Source organism: Macrobrachium nipponense, chromosome 45 (genome assembly GCF_015104395.2).
Source record: "Macrobrachium nipponense isolate FS-2020 chromosome 45, ASM1510439v2, whole genome shotgun sequence".
NCBI lineage: Eukaryota > Metazoa > Arthropoda > Malacostraca > Decapoda > Palaemonidae > Macrobrachium > Macrobrachium nipponense.
In genome coordinates, this window is record NC_061105.1 from 37,811,635 (window position 1) to 37,836,197 (window position 24,563).

General features: G+C 44.7%; 1 protein-coding gene across 1 annotated transcript in view; it reads left to right on the top strand.

The window, feature by feature from the left end:
• The window catches only part of LOC135214488 (fumarylacetoacetase-like), an 85,507-nt gene that overhangs the window by 37,635 nt on the left and 23,309 nt on the right, over window positions 1-24,563 (top strand). The window contains exons 2-5 of the mRNA XM_064248851.1: window positions 1,388-1,498; window positions 2,181-2,302; window positions 2,685-2,825; window positions 24,275-24,525. Coding sequence (XP_064104921.1) covers window positions 1,388-1,498; window positions 2,181-2,302; window positions 2,685-2,825; window positions 24,275-24,525 — 625 coding nt within the window. The remainder of the gene's footprint in view (window positions 1-1,387; window positions 1,499-2,180; window positions 2,303-2,684; window positions 2,826-24,274; window positions 24,526-24,563) is intronic.

The window sequence follows — 24,563 nt, forward strand, 5'->3', positions numbered from 1 at the left end:
GTAGGTAGTTTGGGAGACAATACTGTATATATTTGGTTACAAATTGCTGTTTTCAGAATATATTAGGTTAAATATTTTCTAATAAATGTAATGTTTCTTGTATGATAGATTCAGCAGGTAGCAGGCTTCCTAGTAATTTTTTGCCAAGAGAAGTTTCTGTGTCTCAGATGTAAAGGGATTTTTCTGCTAATGAAAAGCTTTGAGAGGTGTTGCCCTCCCAGGGAACTCAGACCCCCTGAGTGGGATGTGACTCTCATTCTTAGGAGACTGAACTCAATAAATCATAAGAAATCTCAACCCAACCCTCCACTGTAGCTTTGGACATACTGTAACATATTTCTCACCTTGAGTTTGGGATGCACCCAAAGAGCACACATTTCCTCTCGTCCCATTTCCTTTGGGGAAGGGATTTTCTAATTTCCTGAAAAAAAATATATATGTAATTTTGATCCTCATCAACATGAAAAGTGGCTTAAGTGTGAAAGTTTGAATATATGAAGTTTTAGTATGTTGAAAGTATGTAAGTATGATATGTTATGTAATAATTACATATAAAACCAAGTACGTAATTAAGATATGTAATTATTACATATAAAACCAAGCACTCTTGAATAGAATACGTATGTATTACAAGTGCCTGTCAACTCCCAGTATGTATGCTTGAACATGGAATGGAACACCTTCAAAACAGTAACACTGAACTTTGAAAATGTTGCAAGCCTTCACATCTTCAATGATAAATGACTGACTGTTCCCTAGGCACCTATATTCCTTATGGAAAAATGTAAAATTGACTATCATTCAACCATTTTTTATCCTAAATTTGGGGTAGGGAAGGATTAGGAATTAGAATTATCATACCACATATTACTGTTGTGGTATGTGATCATAAAGTTGTCATTGGTATCCCAGTTTTAGCTTAATGTGAGAATTTTTATTAGTTCAAGCTACATAGATGCAGTAGCCTAATGCTTAAACCTGAAGAATTAGGTTGGTAGTATAGAACCAATCTGTCAACTTCGTACGTATATGTTGTTTTTAGTTTACTGCAATGTGGCTAGCCTTATGAGAGGCATGGTATTGGGTGTGGTGAATTATTTCTGGTCACGGAGGATGGAGTGTCCAAGATAGGGTTAGGTTATTATATGTTGCTCTTACCACTGAGATTCTAATAATGATGTTATGCAAATTTCTTTTTTGAGAATCTGACATAAAGTGACATTTGTAGCAAATGAAATGAATAATAAATTACACGGAAATCAATGTTAATGTGTTATTGTAATTATAAGGACTGTGCATATGTACCGTAGTGTTGTATGTACTTTTATATTTCTTTTTTCTCAACATATTTAAGGTACTCAAATGTATTTTCTTGGTGCATTTACAGACTGCTCATCGCGTTGGTGTGGCCATTGGTGACCTCATTCTTGACCTGTCGGTAATTGCTCACCTGTTCAGTGGCCCAGTGCTGAGTTCCCATCAAGATGTGTTTCGCCAGGTGAGGACTGCCCATGTAAAATGAGAAGGCATTTATTGTGCACATGTGGTTTGATTATCATCAGCATTCTTTATTTTTAAGTACACTTTTCTTACACTGTTCTCAGATTTGCTCTGTAATGTTTTTGTCTTTTTGAAATATGGTTTGAATATACATACTGTAATTAAGTCTTTGTCTCACCTGTATTGATATGGAAATCTTCAGGCCACCTTTCTGAGTGAGTGGGGAGCTGGCATGCATATGCATTGTTGTTGTACCCTGCAGAGCTTTAAATAATCTGTGGTACTACGGTGGAGGGGGCCGATGGGGATGGGTATGTAAAGTGACAGCATGGCATACCAACAAAAATGTGGATGGAAGCTGTTCAGAATGAATAGCCCATGATTAATGTGCGGAGGACGTTACATTTAGGTATTCAGATTATGGGAGATGGCCAAGGACAAGATGTCATGATGTCTATATGTTAATTATAATTGGGGAAAGGAAATTGCCACTTGAAGCTGTTTTACCTTAACAAAAATTCCAGATGGTTATAGATATGTTAAGGACAAAATTTCAGATAAATTTATAGAATATATACCATTTTAAAATTCATTACTGTTATGTTGCATTTTACTTGTAAGTTTTTACCATTGACAAAATGGCTTTGCATCCTAATGCACTTTATGGTTTGCATGCACAGCCTACTCTAAATGGTTTCATGAGCTTGGGCAACACAGCCTGGAAAGAAGCCAGATCTAGACTCCAGACCCTTTTGAGTGCTGATTCCCCAATTCTTCGTGATGATCAACAATTAAGAGCTGTGTAAGTCATAAAATTCTGTTCATATCTTCTAGTTTATAGAATATTGATTTATTTTAAAGTATTTGCTTTTTGATTTAGTAAAAGTATGCATATATTTTTTTGGACATACTACATACCTGTACTGTACTTCGTAATGTATTTGTGCCCTTATTGTATTACATATGCAATTTCCATCTTGTTCACTTGCTTTTCTGTACAAAATTGATTTGAGAAAAATAGGAATAAGTACTGACAGAAGAAAATAGAAAATATAATACTACTGTAATAACTAAGGTCATAAAGTATGGTATCAATGTTGAATCTTTAAGTACAAAGTACTTTTCAGCTTTTTGTGTTTGTGTGTACAGCGTGAAAATGACTTAAATGATTTTTTTAATTTCAGGGCATTTGTTCCTCAGAAATCTGCAACCATGCATCTACCTGCAGAAATTGGGGACTACACTGACTTTTACTCATCAATTGATCATGCAACTAATGTTGGAACTATGTTTCGAGGCAAAGAAAATGCTCTTATGCCAAATTGGTAAGTTTACTATTTACAATTATACACTATTGTGTGGTTGAAGGGCAATATAATTATGGTAGTACATAATTAAAAAATTATAGTTAGTTGTGTGTTGAAAGAAACACTCCTACTCCTCCCAGTGTTTGGCATAAAAGGATCCATCACTGGTACACCACAAAACTACAATTGCTAAAAGTGTATGTAGTTGTTTTGAAAGTAGTATTCCTAAAGATGCAAGTGGGCACTCTACAAGAAAGGGTTGAATTCTTGGCTATAGTATAGAGAGTTAATTTGGTTACTGCATGGCGTAAGTGAGTCAACATTAAGTTATGTCAGTAAAAAAAAAAAAAAAAAATCTCTGATGCCATTGCTAAAGCGAATCTTCAGTAATGAAGTATCTGCAAGTTGTGGATATTAGTACTTTATTCATACATGTCTTTTGGGCATTACAATTTTATTTTCCTTTTCAATAATATATACAGGCAGACCCCAGTTAAGGGCAGTGGTTCCGTTCCGCTTAGCGGGCCCGACGCTAAGCGAAATTCGCCTCTAGCCGAAAATCAAAAGTCTACGGGTGTTGCAATTAACCTTATGGTGCCTTAGACTTGTTTACGATGCCTATTTTGCCCTAATATGTAATAACTCTGTAAAGAAAATGTGGAAGTTCATTTGCTAATCATTTACTATGGTCTGCCTGATAATAATAAAAATTTTTAATGTCTGAGTCAATGAACTTACTGGTAAATCTTGGCTTAGTATGAAAGAGAGAGAGTCACCTTTTTCAGACTGCAAAAGTTTCCTCCATCTATTTATCATATCTTCTAGTTAAATCAGCTAAAAAAGCAAATGAGATTGATAAAAGTATAATTAGTACCATTATAATTGTTGATTAAATGCTTCAGCCATAGACTGAATAACAGTTGTTTTGCTACAACAACCAAACTGAATCTGGTAATAAATGTTTTGCTTGCATTTCAGCCATCGTACGATAGTAAAAAATTACTGAAGTTTTGTTACAAATGTCATGAAGTAGAATAGGACTTTAATATTTTTGCATTATACCTCTACTTGGTATGGAGAAAAAATTGTCAAGGAAATATAGTGCTACAGAATTGAAGCTGCAATTGTAGCAGAAGCTGAGAAAACAAAATGTTCACACTACAAGACGTACATATTTAAGTCATATTTCTAAAAGCACTTCATTTAATGACAAACAACCTATTGCCATACACTCCCTGAACACCTGAATTAGCCCTGGTCACAGACCAGCCCGAACTATATCCCCACATATTTACCCACTAAGTGGTTAATTTTAACTGTCAGCATTACTAATGCTGCAGGTAAAATCTAGTCAAGTGAGTTACCTGTTATCGTTGGCGCAACGCTGGTGCAAATACTGGCCACCACAGGCCCGTCTCCTCAATTGTTCCTTGTTTGCTGTGCTGTGCGTATTAATCCCACATCAGGCGAACTTTTGGTTATTTAGTCCGACCCCCATTTAAAGAGTTTCCGTATATTGGATATCAGATTACGACTGAACGGTTATTAATGCTTTTCTCCTGGATCTACGCTTTATTGACAGGATCTTGGAATTTCTCTCCCGACTTGACTTTGGGTCAATACTGTGTGCTATGGATAAGTTAGAAAATAAACGTCACCGTCTGCAAACGCCTCTGCTTCTGTTTCGTCCACAGTTCCACGATCGAGCCTTCTACTGCTGGATATGTTGGTGCTCATCAGTTCTGCACGCCCTGCAAGTGTAGGATGAGTACCCTCAAACACGATCGGCATTCTTATTATTGTGTGTAGGAAGGTTCAGTGTAATACCAGTCAGAGATGTGACAAGATGTGTCTTGGTCAGGAGACAAAGAAGCATTAGAGTTAGAGTTATTCAAGAAATTAGAGGACAGGTTATCATCTAGTATGTCTGGCCTATTTTCTAGCCTGATGAGTAATTTAACAAAGAATAGAGATAGTGGTAGTAGTAGTAGTAGTATAGTTGACTCTAATCATTCTTTTTTCAGCCCCCTGCCTGTTCCAGAACCAGCCCTAATGGGTGCCGGGGGTCATGGAGAACCACAAGCCTCCGAGTGGGTAGGTTCTGCCCCCCCGGCATGGAGCAGGCAGTGTTAGCAGAAGATTTCCCCCTCTCTACTCAAGGTGCAAGTTCTGAGGTTGATGTAAATTTAGGTCAGATACAGACGAGTAAGGATAATAGGTTACGTAGTGTTCAGGAAGAGAAGTGCAGGCTTCTTCGGTTCAGATTCTGTTGTAGTTTATAGAATGACGGTTTGTCTTTAGAGCCATCTTTGCTTTATTTCCTGCTTCGATTTCTTGGCAACAGAAGCTTTGTAAGTCCGTGGTTGGTTGTTCAGGGGTGGTTTCGGGTCTGTTGGTTTCTGAAGTGTTGAATACTGCTCCTTCGTCTTGAAGGTTCTTTTCCCTCTGTGGATTAATTTCATTTGTCTTGCGGTGGTGGTACATTTGATGATCAGGCTTCCAGTTTGACTCGATACATATATGGTATGGTAATTGTTAATATCAGCTATTTCTCTGTTCAATACATATTGACTTATGTTAATTTAGATGTTAATTTAGGATGTAGAGAAATTTAATAACATTAACTACTGTTAGCCTAGCATTCACGATGATATCGTATGCAATACAGTAGCCTAGCCTAAAGTATTCTCTGTACTACATTTGGGTATAGTGATTTTTAATAGCGGCTAATACTGTACGTTCAGTGCATTCTGACTTCAGATAATTCAGTACATGTGTAAATTAAGTGCGGAACGAGATCGTATCTTATGATAATTCAGTACAAAATGTACTTGAACAGGAATGAAAATCGGATTCAGCCTGACTCCAGCATTATAATGGTATTATATATATCCTCATATTAGCATAGTATAAAGACTAACTTAGCTGTCAGTTTCTTGTTCTGGAATCAGCTGATGACAAATACGAGTTTGCATCGCTGTATTTAACTCATTGTTGTCCTGATTGGCTAGCTATGACCGACGTAACAGCTCTTCCCCACTTGTATCATGTTTGTCATTTTGAGGGAAGGCGGTCTTTTAACTATGTTGACATTTTAACATTGTTATTTATGGTATCTTGTGCCATATAAATCAGAAATCATAAGGAATTTGTACATTTCATTGCTTTCCAAGAATATTCCCTCAGGTGACAGAATTCAGTAGTATGACGTCTTCATCCATATAGCAGACTAATTTCCGTCAGTAATTACATTATGGTTTATGTCAATTACAGTTAGAAATATAATTACCATTTGTTTTATCTAATTACAGTTACAACTGGAATTAATAGTAGAGTAAAGATTTACACTTAAATTACCTTAATGTGTAATTGATTACATTTAATTTAAATTACAATTACACAAGCTGCTGTCAATACGCAGCCTGGTTGTAGAGGGCTGTGGCCTAGGCAGGCAATGAGGCCAACTAGCCAATTACATCACTCCAGATGCAACCATATCGCTTGGACTCTGTGAATGTTCTTGTTGCTAGTTAGCATAATGAATATCTAGATACTACTTTACTTATATGGAACCACGTCATATTGTTTGTCTTGCAACATATATTTTTTAAAGTCCAAATTTGAATAATATGTCTCATTGTAAACTAGTTTTTATTCTCTCTCTCTCTCTGTTAATAGATTGCGCAAATTTTCAGTGATTCCGTTCGTTTTCACTCTTTTCCATCAGTATTATGAACTTTACGTTATTTATCTTTTATCGGTGTGAAAACAACAGTAAATGAGCTAAAAGTTTGCGAATTTTATCCATGTTGCTGATGCATGATTTTAGTCATTAGCAGACTTAGTATTACACTATCAGCTTCAGCTACATTTTGCATTACAATTACATGCAAATCTCACAGCAAGTAAAAGGTAACATAAATTATTTCAGTCTTACAGGAAATGTTTACTGCCGTACGCTGATTGAATACAGTAAACGGATGTAGCTATAGGATTCGGTCATATTAACAAACAAAGTAGTCTCTGGTCGGTTTTTCATGGCTGTACACATTTATGCAACGAGTATATCATTAAGACAATACTTATTTAACTTAGAAGATGGTGGAAAGATATGGAGGTAAAGAAGTTAGACGATTTGGCCTTTCTCTCTCTCTCTCTCTCTCTCTCTCTCTCTCTCTCTCTCTCTCTCTCTCTCTCTCTCTCTCTGCCTTCCTTTTACTTTACCTCCTTTCATATTCTCTTTCTTCATCGTACTTTCCACCCTCTCCTAACACTTGATTCGTAGTGCAACTGAGACGTTTTTCCTCCTGTTACACCTTTCAAACCTTTTACTGTAAATTTTCTTTTCAGCGCTAAATGACCTTATAGGTCCCAGTGCTTGGCTTTGGACTACATTCTATATTCAACTCAACTCTCACTGCCTGATTGCATGCTGCTGCTGGCGCCAGCTGCGCGTGAGAGATAGAAAGACTTAATTTCAAAATGTGATACCGATATTAATTGCTAACCCCCAATTTATTCTAAAACTTTTTCTAATGTCTTTACACAATCTTCTTTATCAGGTCATTCTTCAGAGGTCGCTTCGGAGTCTTTTCTCGTTCATCCTGTTTCTTTGCCATTAACACAGTAGAGCAAAGAATTTTTTTGTTTCAACCCTGAAATTTGGGGCTTTCGGCAGCTCTCTTTCTCTCTTCAGGGTTGAGGGAAGTAATTTTAGTGGGGCTGACTTCTTCGCACCTTCCACGGACCCTGTAGTTCTCAGGCTGCTTGCCTCAAGGCTTCACAGGCGGTTGCGAAGTCTTCCACAACTCCATATATTCATCCTTTACTGGGTGGGTTTGAGACTTAATTGTCCTTCGTGGTTCTTGCAGGGATTACAGCAGTTGTGTCCTCAGCCTCTCCTTTTCGTAGGGTAGCTGGTAAGCTTCCTTCTTTGGTTCTCATTTTTATGCTTTCTGGGTTTGAGACGTAATGTGCCTACCACAATTATGTATTGTGGGGGAGGGGCTGTAACTGTTGGCAGTTCGTCTACACCATTGTTAGCACCGTTTGTGCCCATGGCCTCCTTTCATTAGGGTAGCGGGTAATTTCCTTCTTCGGCTTCCATTGTTTCTGCAGCTCATAGCCTGTCTTTAGGGCACTTTTGTGCTGCACAAGTTGCTTTTCTCCACCTGCACAATATAGGTGTTAGGTGTTCCGGTGGTTACTCCAAGTGTGGCTTCTTCCTTTCTCTCTCCTGCTTCTTTCTCAACCTTTTTCCTGCAGCCATTTCTGTTCCTTCTTCAAGGGGTTCAATGTGGCTTCGGTCTTGGTTTTGGGGTTTCCGTGAGTACTTCCTTCCCTCACTTGATCAATGTAGCTTCAGCTCACGACTCCTGTCCTGTTTAGTATTGATGTAACCAGCTTTCGCTGGATCACGTTTTGCAGCCTCTCGGCTCTTGAGGGGCGTTGCTCACCCATTCATAGTTGGCCAGGTGTTGTCATCATATTGGGTTGGTACACGTTTGGCGCAACAGTGTGTGGTTGACTCTTAGGGGTGGGCACAGGTGTTACATTATCGTCGCTGGGTAGTGTGGGTATGCTCAATTGAGCGAGACTAGCTCAGGGTTTTGTCATAGTCTTTAGTTGGTACATGGTTTGCGGAACTGGGGACAGTTGGCATTTTGGGGGGGCCATCCAGGTGTTACGTCTTCGTGTCTGGGGGGTGCGTGATTGCGCAGTTGAATATGACTAGTTCAGGAGGCAGGACTTTATTGTCGACTTGTTGGTATATTGTTGCGCAACCAGATCGGTTGGCTCGGATATGGTGGGATCATGTATGTCAGGTGTTGGTATCGAGCAGCCAGGTGTAGCAAGTTCCGGATTCTTGGATGCTTCTCTTGTGGGTGTTCTGCCTTTCTCCTTTTCCGGTTCTGGTGTGGTTGGACAGGACTGACAGAGGATACCCTTTAAAGAAATAATGAATCAAGTGATAATTGTTCTCTCTCCAGCAAAGGAAAGCAAGTATAAAAGAATGGTGAACTTTGTCCATTCTCTCTTTCCACCAGGCTCCAGAGGAACCTCACAGTTTATTCAAGCAATGTTTGATACGTATTCAACTAAACCATTAGTCTCTCAAACATCAAGCAAGCTGATCTGGTTTCGGCCGAGTCAGGCAGCTTTGGGGAAAACGACTAGGCTAACATTACTGCCGGTGTCTGAGTTTCACCTTACGAATCTGTTGAGGCTTTTCTCTTTTGGGTTCCTTCGTTGATTCGTGTGGTAGGGGTTACAGATCATGAGGCTTGTATTTGAAAGACACCTTTCACAGCCAGTCGGAGGCCTTGTCCCATTCTGTGGATGTTGTGAGAGTTGATGGATGTTCTCTGATCCTGGACTGTTTGACAACCTCTTTACTTCAGTTTCAATGGGGTTCGCATACCAGGCTAACATTTCGGCTGGCTGTACTACATTCTTGTCAAGGAGAGGAGGGACTTTTTGTAAATTCATCTGCTTCCTCACTATCCTGATATTCATAAGAAGGTTCTGTTGAGGGCACCTCTTGGACTCGGCAACAGACTTAGAAAACAAGATGTCTCCTTGATGGTCAATTTCGTGTTGTCATCGGCATAAGTAGAGTTGCAACAGCATCACTGGATGATTGTATAGGAGGCGACAGATCACAAATGCTGCTGTGTCTGGTTCGAGTTCTCAAAGTTTATTTGTCACATACTGAGGAGCTTTTACCTCATCCAAGAATCTTATTTGGTTTCCCCTAGGTGTCCAGGCCCCCTGGCCAAAACAATCTTTCATAACTTTGGATGATCGGAATGCTGGGGGGAGATTAAAATGGCCTTTGCTGATGTACAGTCCTGTTCAAGTGCAGGATTGTCATCAGTTTATCATTTTCATTTCATTTCTCATTTTTCCATCTAGCCATACTTTCATTTCAGCGCTGAATGATTTTATAGGTCCCAGCACTTGGGCTGTGCCCTAAATTCCATAATCCATCCCTAGGTGTTCACCTCATTCCATTTCCAAAGTGCAATTATGTAGCTTCTTCTTGCAAGGGGTTATTAGTCAAGCATTGGTAGGATCTTCATCTCTTTCGGAGCCTTCGGAGCCTTCGAGTTGTGCTTCATGTCCAAGGGCGCAAAGTATCACGGATGGCTACCATCCGGCTTTCTGGAGGAATTTTTCGGTGTAGGTGATCTTGGAGGCAGTTAGTTGAGAGTCGGTATGGATTTTCACAATGCTCTCCTTTAGGGATTTTCAGCTTCTTCAGAGAAAGGTTACTTGCTGGGTCCTTTCGTTGTGGTCAACTCGGTTCTATAATTAGCTTGGTATCGTTAGGATGTTAAAATTTTAGATAGTCAGTGATAGTCTAAAACTCGAGAGTTTCTGTTGATCAAGCTTAGACTGAGTGTGTTGTTCCTTTAGGTCCTTGAAGTTAGGCAGATCCCAATGGTCATGTTGGAATAACTTCAACTTCTTCAGCACAGTCTTCTGTGTCTCTGAGCAGTTGAGAACTCGAAGGTCCTGCAGACTCAACTTCTCCTCCACACACGAGAGGCTGAATAGCCACATGGAAGGTTCACCATTTCTTCTCCATACATGAGAGGTATAGAATACCACATGGGAGGTTCTTCAGACTTGGGTGGTGGTACCTTGGACTCAACACTGATGGTAAGGTACTTCCTCTGCAAGCATCCTCATCTACTGAGTTGGAGAACTAGGTGGGAAAATTTGCTTTTACCTCCATGAATAAGAAGTATAGCTTACCACATGGCAGGTCCTTCTGACTCATATGGTACTTTAGACTCAACACTGATGTTGAGGTATTTTCTTTGCAAACATCCTCACCTACTGAGTTAGATAACTAGGTGAGGATACATACATTTATACATGGTAGGCTGATAATGAGTTACCTGCATATGCTTCCTGGACAGGTCAGGCTGAATTAGATTGATCCCACCTCCATTAAAAGTTTGTTAATCAGGCTAATTCAGGTGTTCAGGGAGTGTATTGTATTGCAATATGAAGTTTTCATAATAAAACTAATATTGTAATACTTACCTGAACACCTGAATGATTCCCACCCTCCTCCCCACTTCAATTTGATAGTGACTGATTCAATTGAGGAGATGGGCCTGTGGTGGCTGGTATTTGCACCAGCGTTGCCATGGTAACACAGGTAACTCATTTGACTAGATTTTACCTGCTGCATCGGTAACACTGACAGTTAGAATTACCCACTTAGTGGGTAAATGTGGCGATATAGTTCGGGCTGGTCAGTGACCTGGGCTAATTCGGGTAAGTGTTACAATAGTTTGTTCCTCCATGTTATACAAACCATTGGTCCTTTACATAAGGAATTACTTTCAGTGCCAGGTGGAACTAGGTTGTAAGATTCTATAACCAGTTAGTTAGGCAGTAACTGCTTGTCCGATAGTTGGGAGGCCCACCCGACTGGTCGTAAGCATTCCACTTTGCTTTCGACCGCCGTCGTGTGCAGACGTTCTCTCTCTGCCTGCTCCTGTTGTGAGAGCTTCCATTAATTTTTTTTTGGCCGATATATTTGTGATTGTTTTGTGGTTATTTGTGTGTTTGTATGTTTAATATGCAAACCCACGAGTTGGATAAGCCCTCTCGCCCTTCATCTACACAGCAATTATGCCCTTTGTGTGAGATGCCAAGGGTGTGAATGCAATAAAGTTGACATGTGATACATGTATCTCTTGTTCGGAAGAGCAGTGGGAGAGATACAAGGGAAGGAAGAAACCACGTAAGTCTGTCCGCTTCTTCACTTGACGTGTCAAGTGCAGAAGAGGGAGGGAAGCATGCCAACTTGGAGCTGTACTTAGGGGAACTTCTGTTCACTCAGTTGGGGATCCCTCTCCCTCTGGACAAACAGGAACTCTCCCCCATTAACCCGACTTTTGCTCCCTCAGGTTCGTCTGACTCCTGGGATAGGGATCTGTGGCAGGTATGGCTGACGTTGAATTTAACTGGCACTGTCTCTGCAGGGACTGGTGAGTTATATCGCAGCAGCCCCAGTGACCCATGGAGCCAAGTCGAGGACAACGACTATCTCAACGCCTGGGTATACAGCACCGCCACATTTGGTGTACACCCAGCATGTTACATCGGTCACCCTATCTGCTGTGGTGGCACCTGTGCCGCATACCTCGAGGGTGGAATATCTTCCACCTCCTCCTCCAAGCAGCAGTCTTCGCTCCCCCGCCGGACTTCGAGTGCCCTAAGAGTTCACTTTTGGACTTTCCTCCTGTCTCTGATGCCGTGTCTGTTGCCCCTGTCCCTGCCCCTGCCCCTGCCCCTGCCCCTGCCCGTAGGAGTACTGCTGCAGCGTCAGTTCCTCCATCCCAGGCCGTGCTGGAGCCTGCTGCTTCGGCAGCCGCTGCAACCCCATCCTGGGTAGGAGACCTTTCTGCTGTCCTGAGGAAGCTGGTGAAGAGGAAGTGTAAGAATAAGTGGAAGGTGTTGTCATCATCTTCTTCGTCTTCATTGTCATCTTCTGCTGCTTCCTCCACTTCTCCTTCTGAGGCTGGCCGGCCAAAGAAGGTGGTCTCGCACCCCCCCCAGAAGTCTTGTTCAAGGTCTTTTAAGGTCCGGTGAGACAGGTCGGCCTTCCACTGGTCTTCCCGTTCCTGAAGGAATGTGAACCGCCTCACCCTCCCCACGGAAGAGCAAGACAGGGACCACAGAGGTACCAGCTACGGCCGAACTTCTGCTCCCGGATCTAGAGGTTCCGCCTCTGGACGGGGAACCGTCTTGGTTACTCATGAGCGAGTTTCTGAGTGTGTACAGTCACCCACCGGTGAACGTGCAACTAGGGTCCGTGGCGCTGAATACACTCACCGCCAGGACTCCAGCACGGGCCAGAAGGATGGTAGGAGTCACCCAGGTGACTCTCGCCTAACCAATACATAATTGTTTCTGCAACTATCGTCCGGTTCCCAGGGTTGACGTGATGGTCCCGTGGGACTGTACATGAGGCGAGACTGGGGGGAGGTCCCCCCAGTCCCCGGGAACAGCTTCACCTGCTGTTGGGAGTGTGACGCGTCGAGAGGACGGTGCTCGTTCTCATCGAGTTGGTGGATGCTACCCGTCACCTGACGGTCGATCACACCAGCGTGATCAGACGGTCTGGGCAGCCGGTAACGGTTCCCCTAATGCAAGAGATTGACACTACCGTCCTTGGACCAGCAGACTGCTAACCTGTGAACCAACCTGTTACTTAGGAAGAGGGACACTGTCCTGAATTGAGTAGCAAGGTCGACTGATCCGAAGTTGGCATTGGGTCTAAGGAATGGACCTTGCTGGGTTCCTCCTCTCTCTTCCCTAGAGAGATGGTGGATGGTGCGGTGGAGAAACGGAGAGCTGAGGACAGCGACTGTTTGGTATACCAGGCAGTTACTAAGACATCTGGGCAGTCTCGTTCAGCTGCGGCTAGGCCTCAGAGGCAAGCTAGCTCTTCCTCCACCCCCAAGACTTCTGTGCTGTTGAAGGGGGCTTGGGGAAAGACCCAGTGTCAGCCCTCCTCTCAGCCTTCCTCCCCTCGCAGGAGGGGGGGTTAAGCGAAAGGGTAAGAAGGGGAAACGTTGGGGACGGCGTTCCCCCTCGCCTGCTGCTGAAAGTGGAGAGGTGCCTGGCGAGCCATTGGGCAACATGGCACCACTATGAAGGAGTCATGGGAGTTCGATTTGACAACGTCCTAGAGAGAGAGAGAGGGGGTGTAATTGGTGGATGGATAGTTGACAATTGAATTGGCTGTTGGTGAGTTCTGGGTTGTCTGCTGGTGCTGTTGGAGTTTACAGTTATGGTTAGAATTCTGTGTTTTTTGAGTCAGTCTTAGGCAGAGCCTGTGAAGATCAGTAGTGTCAGCAGCGGTCTGTGAAAAGTGTTGAAGGCATTGAAAGTTAGTCAAGTTTTGTGTTGTATTGATTTGTTGTTTAGTTGTTAAGTTGGTATTGTTTGCCTAGAGTAGTTGTGCCTGTGCTGTTGGATTTGTTGCGCATGTGAGTTTCTGTTGAGTTGTATATGAGTTGTTATAGTTGTGGGTTGTTGTTGGGGAGCTGTTGTGGTTCCTTGGTGTGGTTGTGAGTTGTTGAGGGTTGTTGTGTGTGAGCTGTTGTGATTCCTTGGTGCTGTTAGTGGGTGTGTTTTTCCCTTTTGTGTTGGTGGTTGTTTGTGCAGTGGTTTTTTGTTGTGGTTGTGTTCCTTGTTTGTTGTTGTGTTGTGAGGTTGTGGTCCTTGGGTGTTGTGTTGTGGGGTTGTGGTTCTTGGTTGTGGTGTTGTGGTTCTTGGTTGTTGTCTTGTTGTTGTTAGTGTCTCAGTGACCTGGACTAATGGACAGCACAGCATAGCCTGAAGTATCTGGAGTTGGTTGAATACATGTGCTTGTGTTTTTTTTGCTCTGTGTAGGTAGGTCAATTGTCCTGTGTGTATTCATTAGTGTATAGAGGAAAGTGTGACTGAGGATGAGTTTGGCAGCTGGATTGATTAGGTTTAGGTGGCGGGGATTTTGCCCGCTTGTTTTTAAGCTTGTGATCCCACCACATCGCTACGGAGCCGAGACCTGGGTAGTATATGTCCTTCGGGAGGGATATCTTCTCCCCTTCGAGTCAAGGCCACCCCTCACTTCTCATCCGGTCCATCACCAAACATACGTTCCTGGTTCTGCCAGGGATTTAACCCTCAAAGAAAAAGTGCAGATGATGCTGAACAAGGGAGCCGTAAAAATCGTGCAAGAACCATCACTGGAGTTCTACAGCCCGCTTTTCCTGGTGGAGAAGTCTACAAGGGGCTGGAGACCGGTGATAGATCTCTCTCCTCTGAACTGATTCGTTCGCCAGACTTGGTTCATGATGGAAACGACACGTTCTGTGCTCGATTCTATCAGGGAGAACAATTTCATGCTTTCAGTGGACCTGAAGGATGTGTGTTTTCAAAATACCCATCCAATGGTCATCCAGGAAGTACCTACTCTTTATCCTCAAGGGGATGGTGTTCTAATTCTGGGCACTTTGTTTCAGTCTCTCGACTGTGCCTCAGGTGTTTACGCGAGTGTTCACTCTGGTGTCGGCTTGGGCCCACTCGGTTGGGATACGTCTTTGAGGTATCTCGATGATTGGTTGGTTCTGGCGAGCTCTCGCTTGTAGTTGCTACAGGACAGGGATCGCTTTCTCAACTTCTGTCGCGATCTAGGGATTGTGATAAATTTCGAGTAGTCGGATCTCGAGCCCAAGCAGAGGGTGAAGTACCTGGGCATGCTGATCAATAATAGAATCTTCATAGTCTTTATCCCACTTTTTGCAAAGAATTTCATATATGCAGCTGGGAAGGTCTTTAGGAGAATTTTTTTTACCAAACTCTTGACATTAATATTATTGAAAACAACATTTACGATGTTAAAAAGCTTTAAAATTCTAAGAATTTCTAAAAACTTTCATCATAGGGTAATTTTAGAATGTTATGCTTACTAACTTTAAGTTTGTCATTAGTTAAATAAAATGTTTTTCTAGCTCTTTTCCATGCCACATCTACAAAAGTCCTTGGATATTTAAGTTTCAAGGCAATATCATGAATAGTTTTAATCTCTGTGTCAATAAACTGCGGGCTACAGACACGTAAAGCCCTTAGGAACATCCCAGAAAAAAAAGAGAATTTAACATTTTGATGGTGATTGGAGTAGTAATGAACAAAAGAGGCAATGTTAGTTGATTTTTGAAGGACTGAAAAGGTGAAATTTCTATCTACAATTTCTTTCTTCCTCTATAGTAAATTTTATAGAAGGGACTAAATTATTGAGATTATTAAGGAATTCCTAGAGACTTTCGTGAACTGGAATTCCTTATTAATTTCAATAATTTAGTCTCTTCTGTAAAATTTACTGTAGAGAAAGAAAGAAATTGTAATTTGAATTTTCTTGATGTAATTGTCCATAGAAATTATAGAAATTTCACCTTTTCAGTCTTTCGAAAATAAGCTAACATTGCTTCTTGTTCATTACTACTCCAATCACCATCAAAATGTTAAATTCTGTTTTTTTCTGGGATGTTCCTAAGGGCTTTACATGTCTGTAGCCTGCAGTTTATTGACACTGAGATTAAAAATATTTATGATATTGCTTTGAAACTTGAATATCCAAGGACTTTTGTAGATGTGGCATGGGAAAAGAGCTAGAAAAATTTTCATTTAAGTAACGACAAACTTAAATTTAGTAAGCATACATTCTAAAATGAAGGTGGTTAGTAATTGACATTTGAGAACAGTCAAACTTCGAGCAGAGGTCTTCTTAGGCATATCAGGGTACTTTTTCTGAGGTGGAATCTCATGGTTGCCACCTTCGTTAAATCTGGCAACTCAGCGTCGAACTGAATGCCTCCTCCCACTCAGCTCATCCAATATCTGCTTTGCTTTAAGGCCAGATTGCTTCAACAACATATCTCTTGATATTATCTGTTGACTCAAATCACTGTCTTGGCCCATATGAAGGTCACGATGTCAATAAAGTGATATGTAGTAGGCAAAAACTACGGTGGGAGCACTGACCAAACAATATATACAGGCTCTTATTAAACCTCCAGACACTTGACTTGAGAAATCTCTCATCAGTGTCCACACTCCACCCCTTTCTCTACACGTAAACTGCCTAATGGACTGACGAAATTTCTTCATAGCTTTTGTGTTCCTTCAAAATTCAACAAGAAATTAGGCTGCTTGACTCAAAGCAGCCTAATATCTTGTCGAGTACTGCATAAGCATTTTAGTTTAAGGGGTACGGAGTATTTGGCAGTTATAAGCATTTTTAGTTGCGATTTTTGCATTTTGGTGTCTTTTGTGTTTCCGCAGCAGGTTCTGGAACCTGTTCCTGCATAAAAGTGGGGGAGCATCGTATCACCATTTGTGCAATGCTTGTCATTGATAAGATTTATGCAAAGCTTGAGATGTCTTTGCAGTTGAGTATTTAAATATTGAAACATTGATTTGTTCCGACACGGCATACAAACCTTCGGTCCTTTTACAATAGGAAGGTACTAGCGGCAGCTGGATAGGTCGTAAGCTTTCGAACAAGGGGTTCGGTAGTTAACTGCTTGTCCGACAGGCGCGCGCGCGCGCGACTGGTAGGTAAACAAATCACTTTTGCTTTCGGCCTGCTGGCGTGTGGACGTGTATCATCGCTCTCTGCCCGCTTTATCGTCGTTGCTTTCGCATGGTTGTGTTTTTCTTTTTCTATTTATCTAGTGAAACTGAATTGTAAGTACAATCATTTCATATTTATTTCCATTGAATTCAATTGTGAATTAAAGGATCTTGGTTTCACACCACGCCCTCCGATACCTGAGTGCCGGGACTGAACGGGCGTAAGTGCGGGAATTCATTTTCCCAGAAATGATCCTCGTATTGTGTATGCTCGGTGCCGAGGGCGGGAGAGCGCTCGCTCCGAGCGTATATTTTGGTTGGAAATGTGTAGATGAAAATCGTAAGTAAGTGCTCTTTTCATTTATATTTTTTTGACCTGTATGCTCGTTGCCGAGCGAATGCGCTCGGCACGGAAACTTATTCTGTATGGAAGTGGAATCGCAAGTACAGTATTCTTTTTCATTTTCATATATTTATTTTGATTGTAGCAATACTCATTTTGGATCAGTTTCCGAGCTTACCCGGAAATTGATCTTTTCCCCTTTTTATTTGAATGAAGTGAAATCGCAAGTGCAGTTCTTTTTCATTTTCATATTTTATTGAGATTGCATTGTTTACTGGGATCAATGTTTCCGCTATTTACCGGGAATTGATCCTTCCCCTTTTTATTTTATTTGTATGAAGTGAAATCGCAAGCGCAGTATTCTTTTTCATTTTCATATATATTGATTGATTCATCAATTCTTTATGGATCAAGGTTTCCATAAACCTTGATCCATAAAGGTAAGGAATGGATCCTTTTACCCTTGCGCTCGGTACCGAGGGCGCAAAATGCGCTCGATCCGAGCCCTTATTCATTGTGAAGTGAATCGTAATGCAAGATTCTTTTTCATTTTATTCTTTTTATTATTGATTGCATCAATATTTATTTGGTTCAAGTTCCGCTCAGTCAGGGAATTGATCCTTATGCCCTTGCATTCGGGCCGATGGCACGATTGCTCTCGGGCTCTTATATTATTGTTGGGTACATGGGTGCTGTGCGGGGGTGGGGGAACGAGAACCCCCCCCGCTCAGCTCCCACAGATGGCCCTTCCCCTTGGGGGGGGTTGGGGGGGGGAGGTTATCGGCGTTCTTCTCCTCGCCCGATCCGTCGATCGAGCGCGGGGGAGGGCGCTCGGTGCCCGATGTACAATTGTATTCGGGGTCTTCCACTCGTTCGGAGAGGGCTCACCCCCCCGCGCGAGGGACTTCCCCCCCTCCCCCCACTAATCGCTACTACTGTTATTTCCGCAGGTGCTACTGCCACGAGGGTGGACCTTGGTGAGGTATGGGCGTCCTTCGATTTGCAGGGCGTGCTAGTGTCCAGGGGCTGCGGTTCTATGTCTGGGCCTACTGCGGTCACCCATGAAGTGGTGACCACGCTCCAGGTGACGACGTCCCTCCTCACCTGGTGTAATCACCTCACGTGGTAACAGTCTTGCCTACAGCCGCTGTGAAGTGCCGTTCGCCGTACCGAGAGGGGGGCGTGCCTGCCGCCGCCGCTCGTGGTTGCCGCGCTGCAGCGACCACACTTCCGCTGCCCTAGAGCTCGCCCCTGGACCTGCCGCCGGTACCAGGATGTTGCTGGCTGCTGCTTCCACTTTCCTGTGTTCCCTCCCGGTGCTGCCTGCCGTACCTGCCGATTCTGGGCTGACTGTCCATGCAGTTGCTGCGCTGGCTGTCCCTGCCGTTGCTGCGCTGGCTGTCCCTGCCGTTGCTGCGCTGGCGGTCCTACCGATGCTGTGCTGGCTGTGCCTGCTGTTCCTGAGATGCCCATACCTGCTGATGTCGTCCCTGTTCGTGGTGGTACTACCCCAGACTTTGGTCTGTCTGTACAGGTGCGTCCGGGCCCTGTAGCTTCGGCTACAGCAGCCCCGGCTCCGCCCTGGATAGCAGATCTTACGTCTGTCCTGAGGAAGCGGACGAAGAAGAGGAGGAAGGTGTCGTCGTCGTCGTCTTCATCTTCTTCATCGTCGTCGGCTGCCGCCTCTTCCCCTTCGACTTCTAAGGCTTCACAGCCGAGGAAGAAGAAGGTTGCCTCCTCCCTCCTAAGAAGTCTCCCTCGGGAACTTCTCGGGACCCGTCTCACCTCAGTGGGACGGGAGGGTTCCTTCCGCTGGTCCTCCTGCTCCTTCGGGAGCGGGGCCCGTCTCTCTTCGCAAGGAAGAAGACTACGGGGACCAGAGGGGTACCGGCTAACACCGGTACTTCCTCGCCTGGTGTCAGTGGTTCTGCCACTGCAGCAGGGTCCGTCTCGGCCTCTCGTTCGCGGGAGGTACCGAGTGTACAGTCGCCTACCAGCGACCGTGCAGCCAGGAACCAGACCTCTGAGTCCGCTCAGCGTCAGGTTCACGGCACGGGGGCGGAAGACTGGTGACAGCCGCTCCACGCGACTCTCACCAGACCAGCTATCACTCTCGCGGCGAACAGCTGGCTACCCGGGGATGTGACGGTCCACGACCGGCCACGGGCTGAGGCTGGGAAGAGGTCCCTCCGTTCGCCGGTGCCAGCCACGGCTGGAACCAGCGACGTGACGTGCCGTGAGGACAAGCACCGGTCTCACTGTGACAGTGGAGCCTGCAGGTCGCCTGACCGTCGCTCTCACAGAGAGCGATCGGGTATGGCAACCAGCACCAGCTCTTCTGACACTTGAGATCGGGGCCGCTGTGCTCAGTCCAGCCGTTCTCCACAGCGAGACGGTTCGACCAGGCCTGCAGCTCGATCGCCACCACGGGTTGACGATCGCCTGCAGCCCTCCAAGCCTGCTGGTTCTGCCAGCGAGCAACGAGGGAGCGTCAGGTCTGCCTCTCCCTACCTTCAACCTCCTCGGTTACACCGGGAGGAGCGAGGTATTGAGGAGTGATCGTGAGGGGTGCGCCCCTCACGATCCCACCACGACGCCCTACGTGCCAGGCACGGTTCTTGGACCGGCCAGGACGTATGCGCAAGTGGATGGGGAAGACCGAGAGGGCTGTCGCTGTTCCCCCTTCTTAGGAGGAAGGTTCTCGGAATATGCTCTTGTTCGAAGGGCTTAACGGTCCCACTCTGCAAGATGCTGTGACTTCCGAGATCCAGAGGAACTTTGCCGAGGTTATGGCGCTGATTCGTCAGCACAACGACCTCGGGGAAGGATCGCCGCTCCCACCAGCAGAGCCACGTCTCGGCTCGAGTCGTTTTGGGGCCCGAGAGGGAACCCAAATCGACGGTGGGTCTGCCGCGATCGGAGCTTGCCGACTGTGTTGAACCAGGTAGTCTCTCGTCTCCGGACAAGAAGGCTCTCTCAGTTCTGGCCGGTCGAACAAGCTACTTCACCTCCTCTACTGCGACAGCGGCGTTTCTACGTGTCTTCGGACACCGTATTTGAATACCCCTTCGGTCCTCCTGAGAGGTTTCGACCTCGACGAGGACTGGAATGAGTCGGAGGACGGTATCGGCTCTCTCCTGTCAAGTGTCGATCAGCCCCACCCAGACGACGTTCACAGTGGCGGCAGATCCTTACCTACAGTATGAGTTCGTAACCCTCCTCGGGGAAAAACGTTTTCTCCTGACGGATTACGTTTTCCCAGGCTCTGAGAGGCCATCGCCGTAAGGCGATGGCTGCTCCTTTTCTTCTCCAACTGCTAGTTCCGCTGGGAAGGCGAGCCAGTATCCATTCCTCCCCCATTCCCTCTCTCCTTACGGCTACGAGGGAAAGGGGAGGGATCCTACAGAGATTTCTCTGTAAGATCCCACGTTAGGGGCTGCGCTACCAGGGGGACCTTCGGGTCCTACCTGACGTAAGCCCCGGTCGTTGAGGAGGGATCCTGCCCCTTTCTCGATTTCTACGGGAATCGAGAGGACCACCAGCCGATATCGTTTGACGAATTCGGTGGGGGTTTCGCAGAGTGCTTAGAATTCTACGGAATTTCTAGCGCACTCAAGAGTGTTCGAGTTTTTTACGATCTCCAAACACTTAGGCGAGACCACGGTCCAAAGTGAGCGAGAATCCCCGATAATTGTTACGATAATCGGGAACCTCGCTTATGCTCGAATTCCTGTAATTTCTAGCATTTGGAAGAAGACTGCTGCTGAAAGAAGAGTATCTCACAGTAGGCGATTAACCTGGAATAGAGAAGAACGGACGGGAACTTCCAGTTTGGCTTGAACTATCGTCTTCGGTATTCTGTTCACCATTGAAGCTTTCCTTTGGGAAAGACTTCTCCTTCACTCTCTTAGCTAGAGAACGAAGGCGGTCGATCTCCAATCCTTATTCTCATTCCTCGAGGGGAAAAGAATTTAGGATGGAGGTCGTTGTACAGAACCTACAAATATACTACGTATATTACCCTCGCGACATGATTCTTGTAACAGTTGAATTGTCCGGGGGGTAGGCGCATACCGTAGTTAACTCTACGGTTTGTGACCGAGACGAATTGTATCTTAATTGAACTGCAACTCGGGGTTGCCTGCAACCTCCCAGCAGTTATCAGTTTTGATTTTAGATACTTGGTATTGTCATGACAACACCAAATCAGCTTTTGTATTTACCGAAATCCGTTTCGTTTAAATATAATTGCTCGAGCGTATTCTTTATGCTCGATGGTTCTAGCCGAACGCATTCCTTCGTGGAATAATGGATTAACTGGCAACTCAGGATGACGAGTCACCGAGAGCTACTGCGTATTGAACTGCCTGATAGCGGCTCAGTATCAGCTAGGTCTCGGAGATGCACGGTCGGTTACGTCTCTCTCTCCCCTGGTTTGATTGACTACCGAACCGTATCTCTGCCCAACAATCATGGACTTAGGTCTCTGATTAACGGGGATTCTCGCAATAATGAAGGACCATCTACTGCTGTGACGCTTGATTTCATCGCCTTCGACATTGCGAGAATTTTCAACAGAGATATCTCTTGGACTCTTTCATCTTTCTGTTTACCGCACGGTAACAGAAGTCTGTACTAGTCAACCGCTGCATCGCACCGCGATAATGCGAATGATTTTTGCAGACATCTGAGTTTGTCTTCAAAATATCTCGTATTCGTAGGTGTGCAATTATTCATTGCTCGCCCCGAATTCCCGAACAGATATGTCAGAAGACATCGCCTACTCTCCGACCTGACAGCTCTACTTCCAAATGTTCAGCCCATGAGAAGCAGTTCTTCAGGCAGTATTTCCCTGTCTTCATTACTGAAAAGCGCTCCGCTTTTATTGCAACTACGATCCTCACCGGACAGCAATGAATAAGCGGTTAGCGTTCTCAGTCTTTGTAGCACAGGTTCAGAATCTTGAGAATCCTTCTCTCGGTTCAGCTGCGAAGACGTAGGTTGCATTTTCTGTACACCTTCGTCTTCAACGACACATAGTGTTGTTTCTCCTTAGCCGAGAATCAACTATACTATGAGTTATCTTGCCATCAAGGACCTCGGTCTCTAGAAGGCAATTGACTTTCGCCTGTTGGGCACATGCCTTAAGAGAGTCATCACCTTGCCTTCTGGCATCGGTGATGAACAGATTATTTGTTTAGTCTCTTGGCAGAACCCTTTTAAGGCGAAGGTCACGTGACTTGCTCGGGTGCCTGGACAACTTGCCTCCTACCGAACGCAGTCAGTCGGCAGCTGTCAGAGCGCCCAAGTCTGTTACGAACTTCGCTGTGGACTTAGTTCGGTTGTTCCATAACAATCTTTTCTTCGTCCTAACGGCTTGTCACAGTACCCATACCATCGACACCCACCATTGAGTGTCGGTGTCCTATCCACTACCGAGAAGAACAACTTCGCTGCAGACGGATAGACCAGTATGGGTACAGGACATCACCGAAGTCGAGAAGAGGGGGGTTAGGTCATACGACCATTCCCTTCTTTTCCTCTGAGGTATTGCATGACTTCTCCTGCGAAGTCAAGCATCCAGGGGATGGGGATTCGTGACGCTCGATTTCGTACCGAATTCGTAGCGAAGACTCTGAACCCATTCGGTTCCTGACGATCGGTTAGAGTCCTTCACAATCCCCTCCCTAATGGACTTCTCCGCCTTCGATGTGAAGGAGATGCTGCTTTGTCCTGTGAAAGCGCGACCGCGCTTTCTGAAGAAACTCGACATCCCAGGATGAGTGTTGAAGACTCTTCGTCAGCACCAAGATGACCTAGAAGTACACTCCCTCGAGTTACACAAGAACTTCTCCATGGCGCAGGTACTGAAGGCAGGGGTCTGGTACAACCAGACCACCGGCACCTCCTTCTACCTTTGGATATTGCCCACAGGTCCTTGGATCGTTTTCCTTAGGACCCGTGGTGGCTGCTCAACACGTTGTCTAGCTAACCCAGACCCTAGCAGGCTGAACAGCATCGAGTCCTGGTGTGACTGTAAGAATAGATAAGTGAATGAGAGAGTGACTGGCTTCTCTTCCTATCTTTTTCTCCCCCTCTACCTGTGGGTAGAGGGATACGGTCATCACTTGCTGGATAAGGACGAGATGCCGGTGAGCTTACTCGACAGAGCCCCATTCTAATCCCTTTCACTAGGGATGGGAGCGAATATCCACCACTTCCTCCTACAAGGGGGGGGAAGTGGATGCCAACAAGAGACAAACCATAACTTTATGTTGCCTCTTGCAATTAGGAACTTGTTCTTGTTTGCTGGTACGAAGAGATACGCTTGCCTCTCTCTTAGTACTTGGTCCAGAGGTCTGACCATTGATCCTGCGGTGCACACCCCGATCAATCGGACAGGAGGCTTGGATCCTCCCTCGCTCTTACGACCAGGGAGGCATTCCAAGGTTGGGCGAACACCAGTCTGTTCACAAAAGACTCAGATTCCTCCCACCAAGAAGTGAGTCTTCCTATTGTAAAAGGACCGAAGGTTTGTATGCCGTGTCGGAACAAATGACAATTTGTCCAAAATTGCATTTTTCCTAACTATACAAACCTGAGGTCCTTTTACACATAGCCCCACCTCATGCCACCCCTCACTCTGCAGTTTTTGCTTGGGCCAAAAGCAAAAGTGATTTGTTTACCTACCAGTCGCGCGCGCGCGCGCCTGTCGGACAAGCAGTTAACTACCGAACCCCTTGTTCGAAAGCTTACGACCTATCCAGCTGCCGCTAGTACCTTCCTATTGTAAAAGGACCTCAGGTTTGTATAGTTAGGAAAAATGCAATTTTGGACAAATTGTCATGTTTGATTTATTCATGAAGTAAAATTAATTCTGTATAGTTTTGAGAATTCCAAGTTTGTTAAAGTAAATCCTAAGAATTTTAGCTGACTGTAGAATTTACAGCAGAGTTTAACATTTGGATTTGAATTTCAGGAAATACCTACCTGTTGGGTACCACGGAAGAGCATCAAGTGTTGTCGTTTCAGGCACCCCTATCCGTCGACCCAATGGTCAAACTCGTCCTAAGGATGACGAACCCCCAACCTTTGGTCCTTGTCGTCTGATGGACTTTGAACTGGAAATGGCTTTCTTTGTTGGTCCAGGAAACAAACTGGGAGAGACTATTCCTATTCAGAGTGCTCAAGATCACATCTTTGGAATGGTTGTTATGAATGACTGGAGTGGTTAGTATGAAACTCTGTAGGAGTGCTAAAGGTTTTTT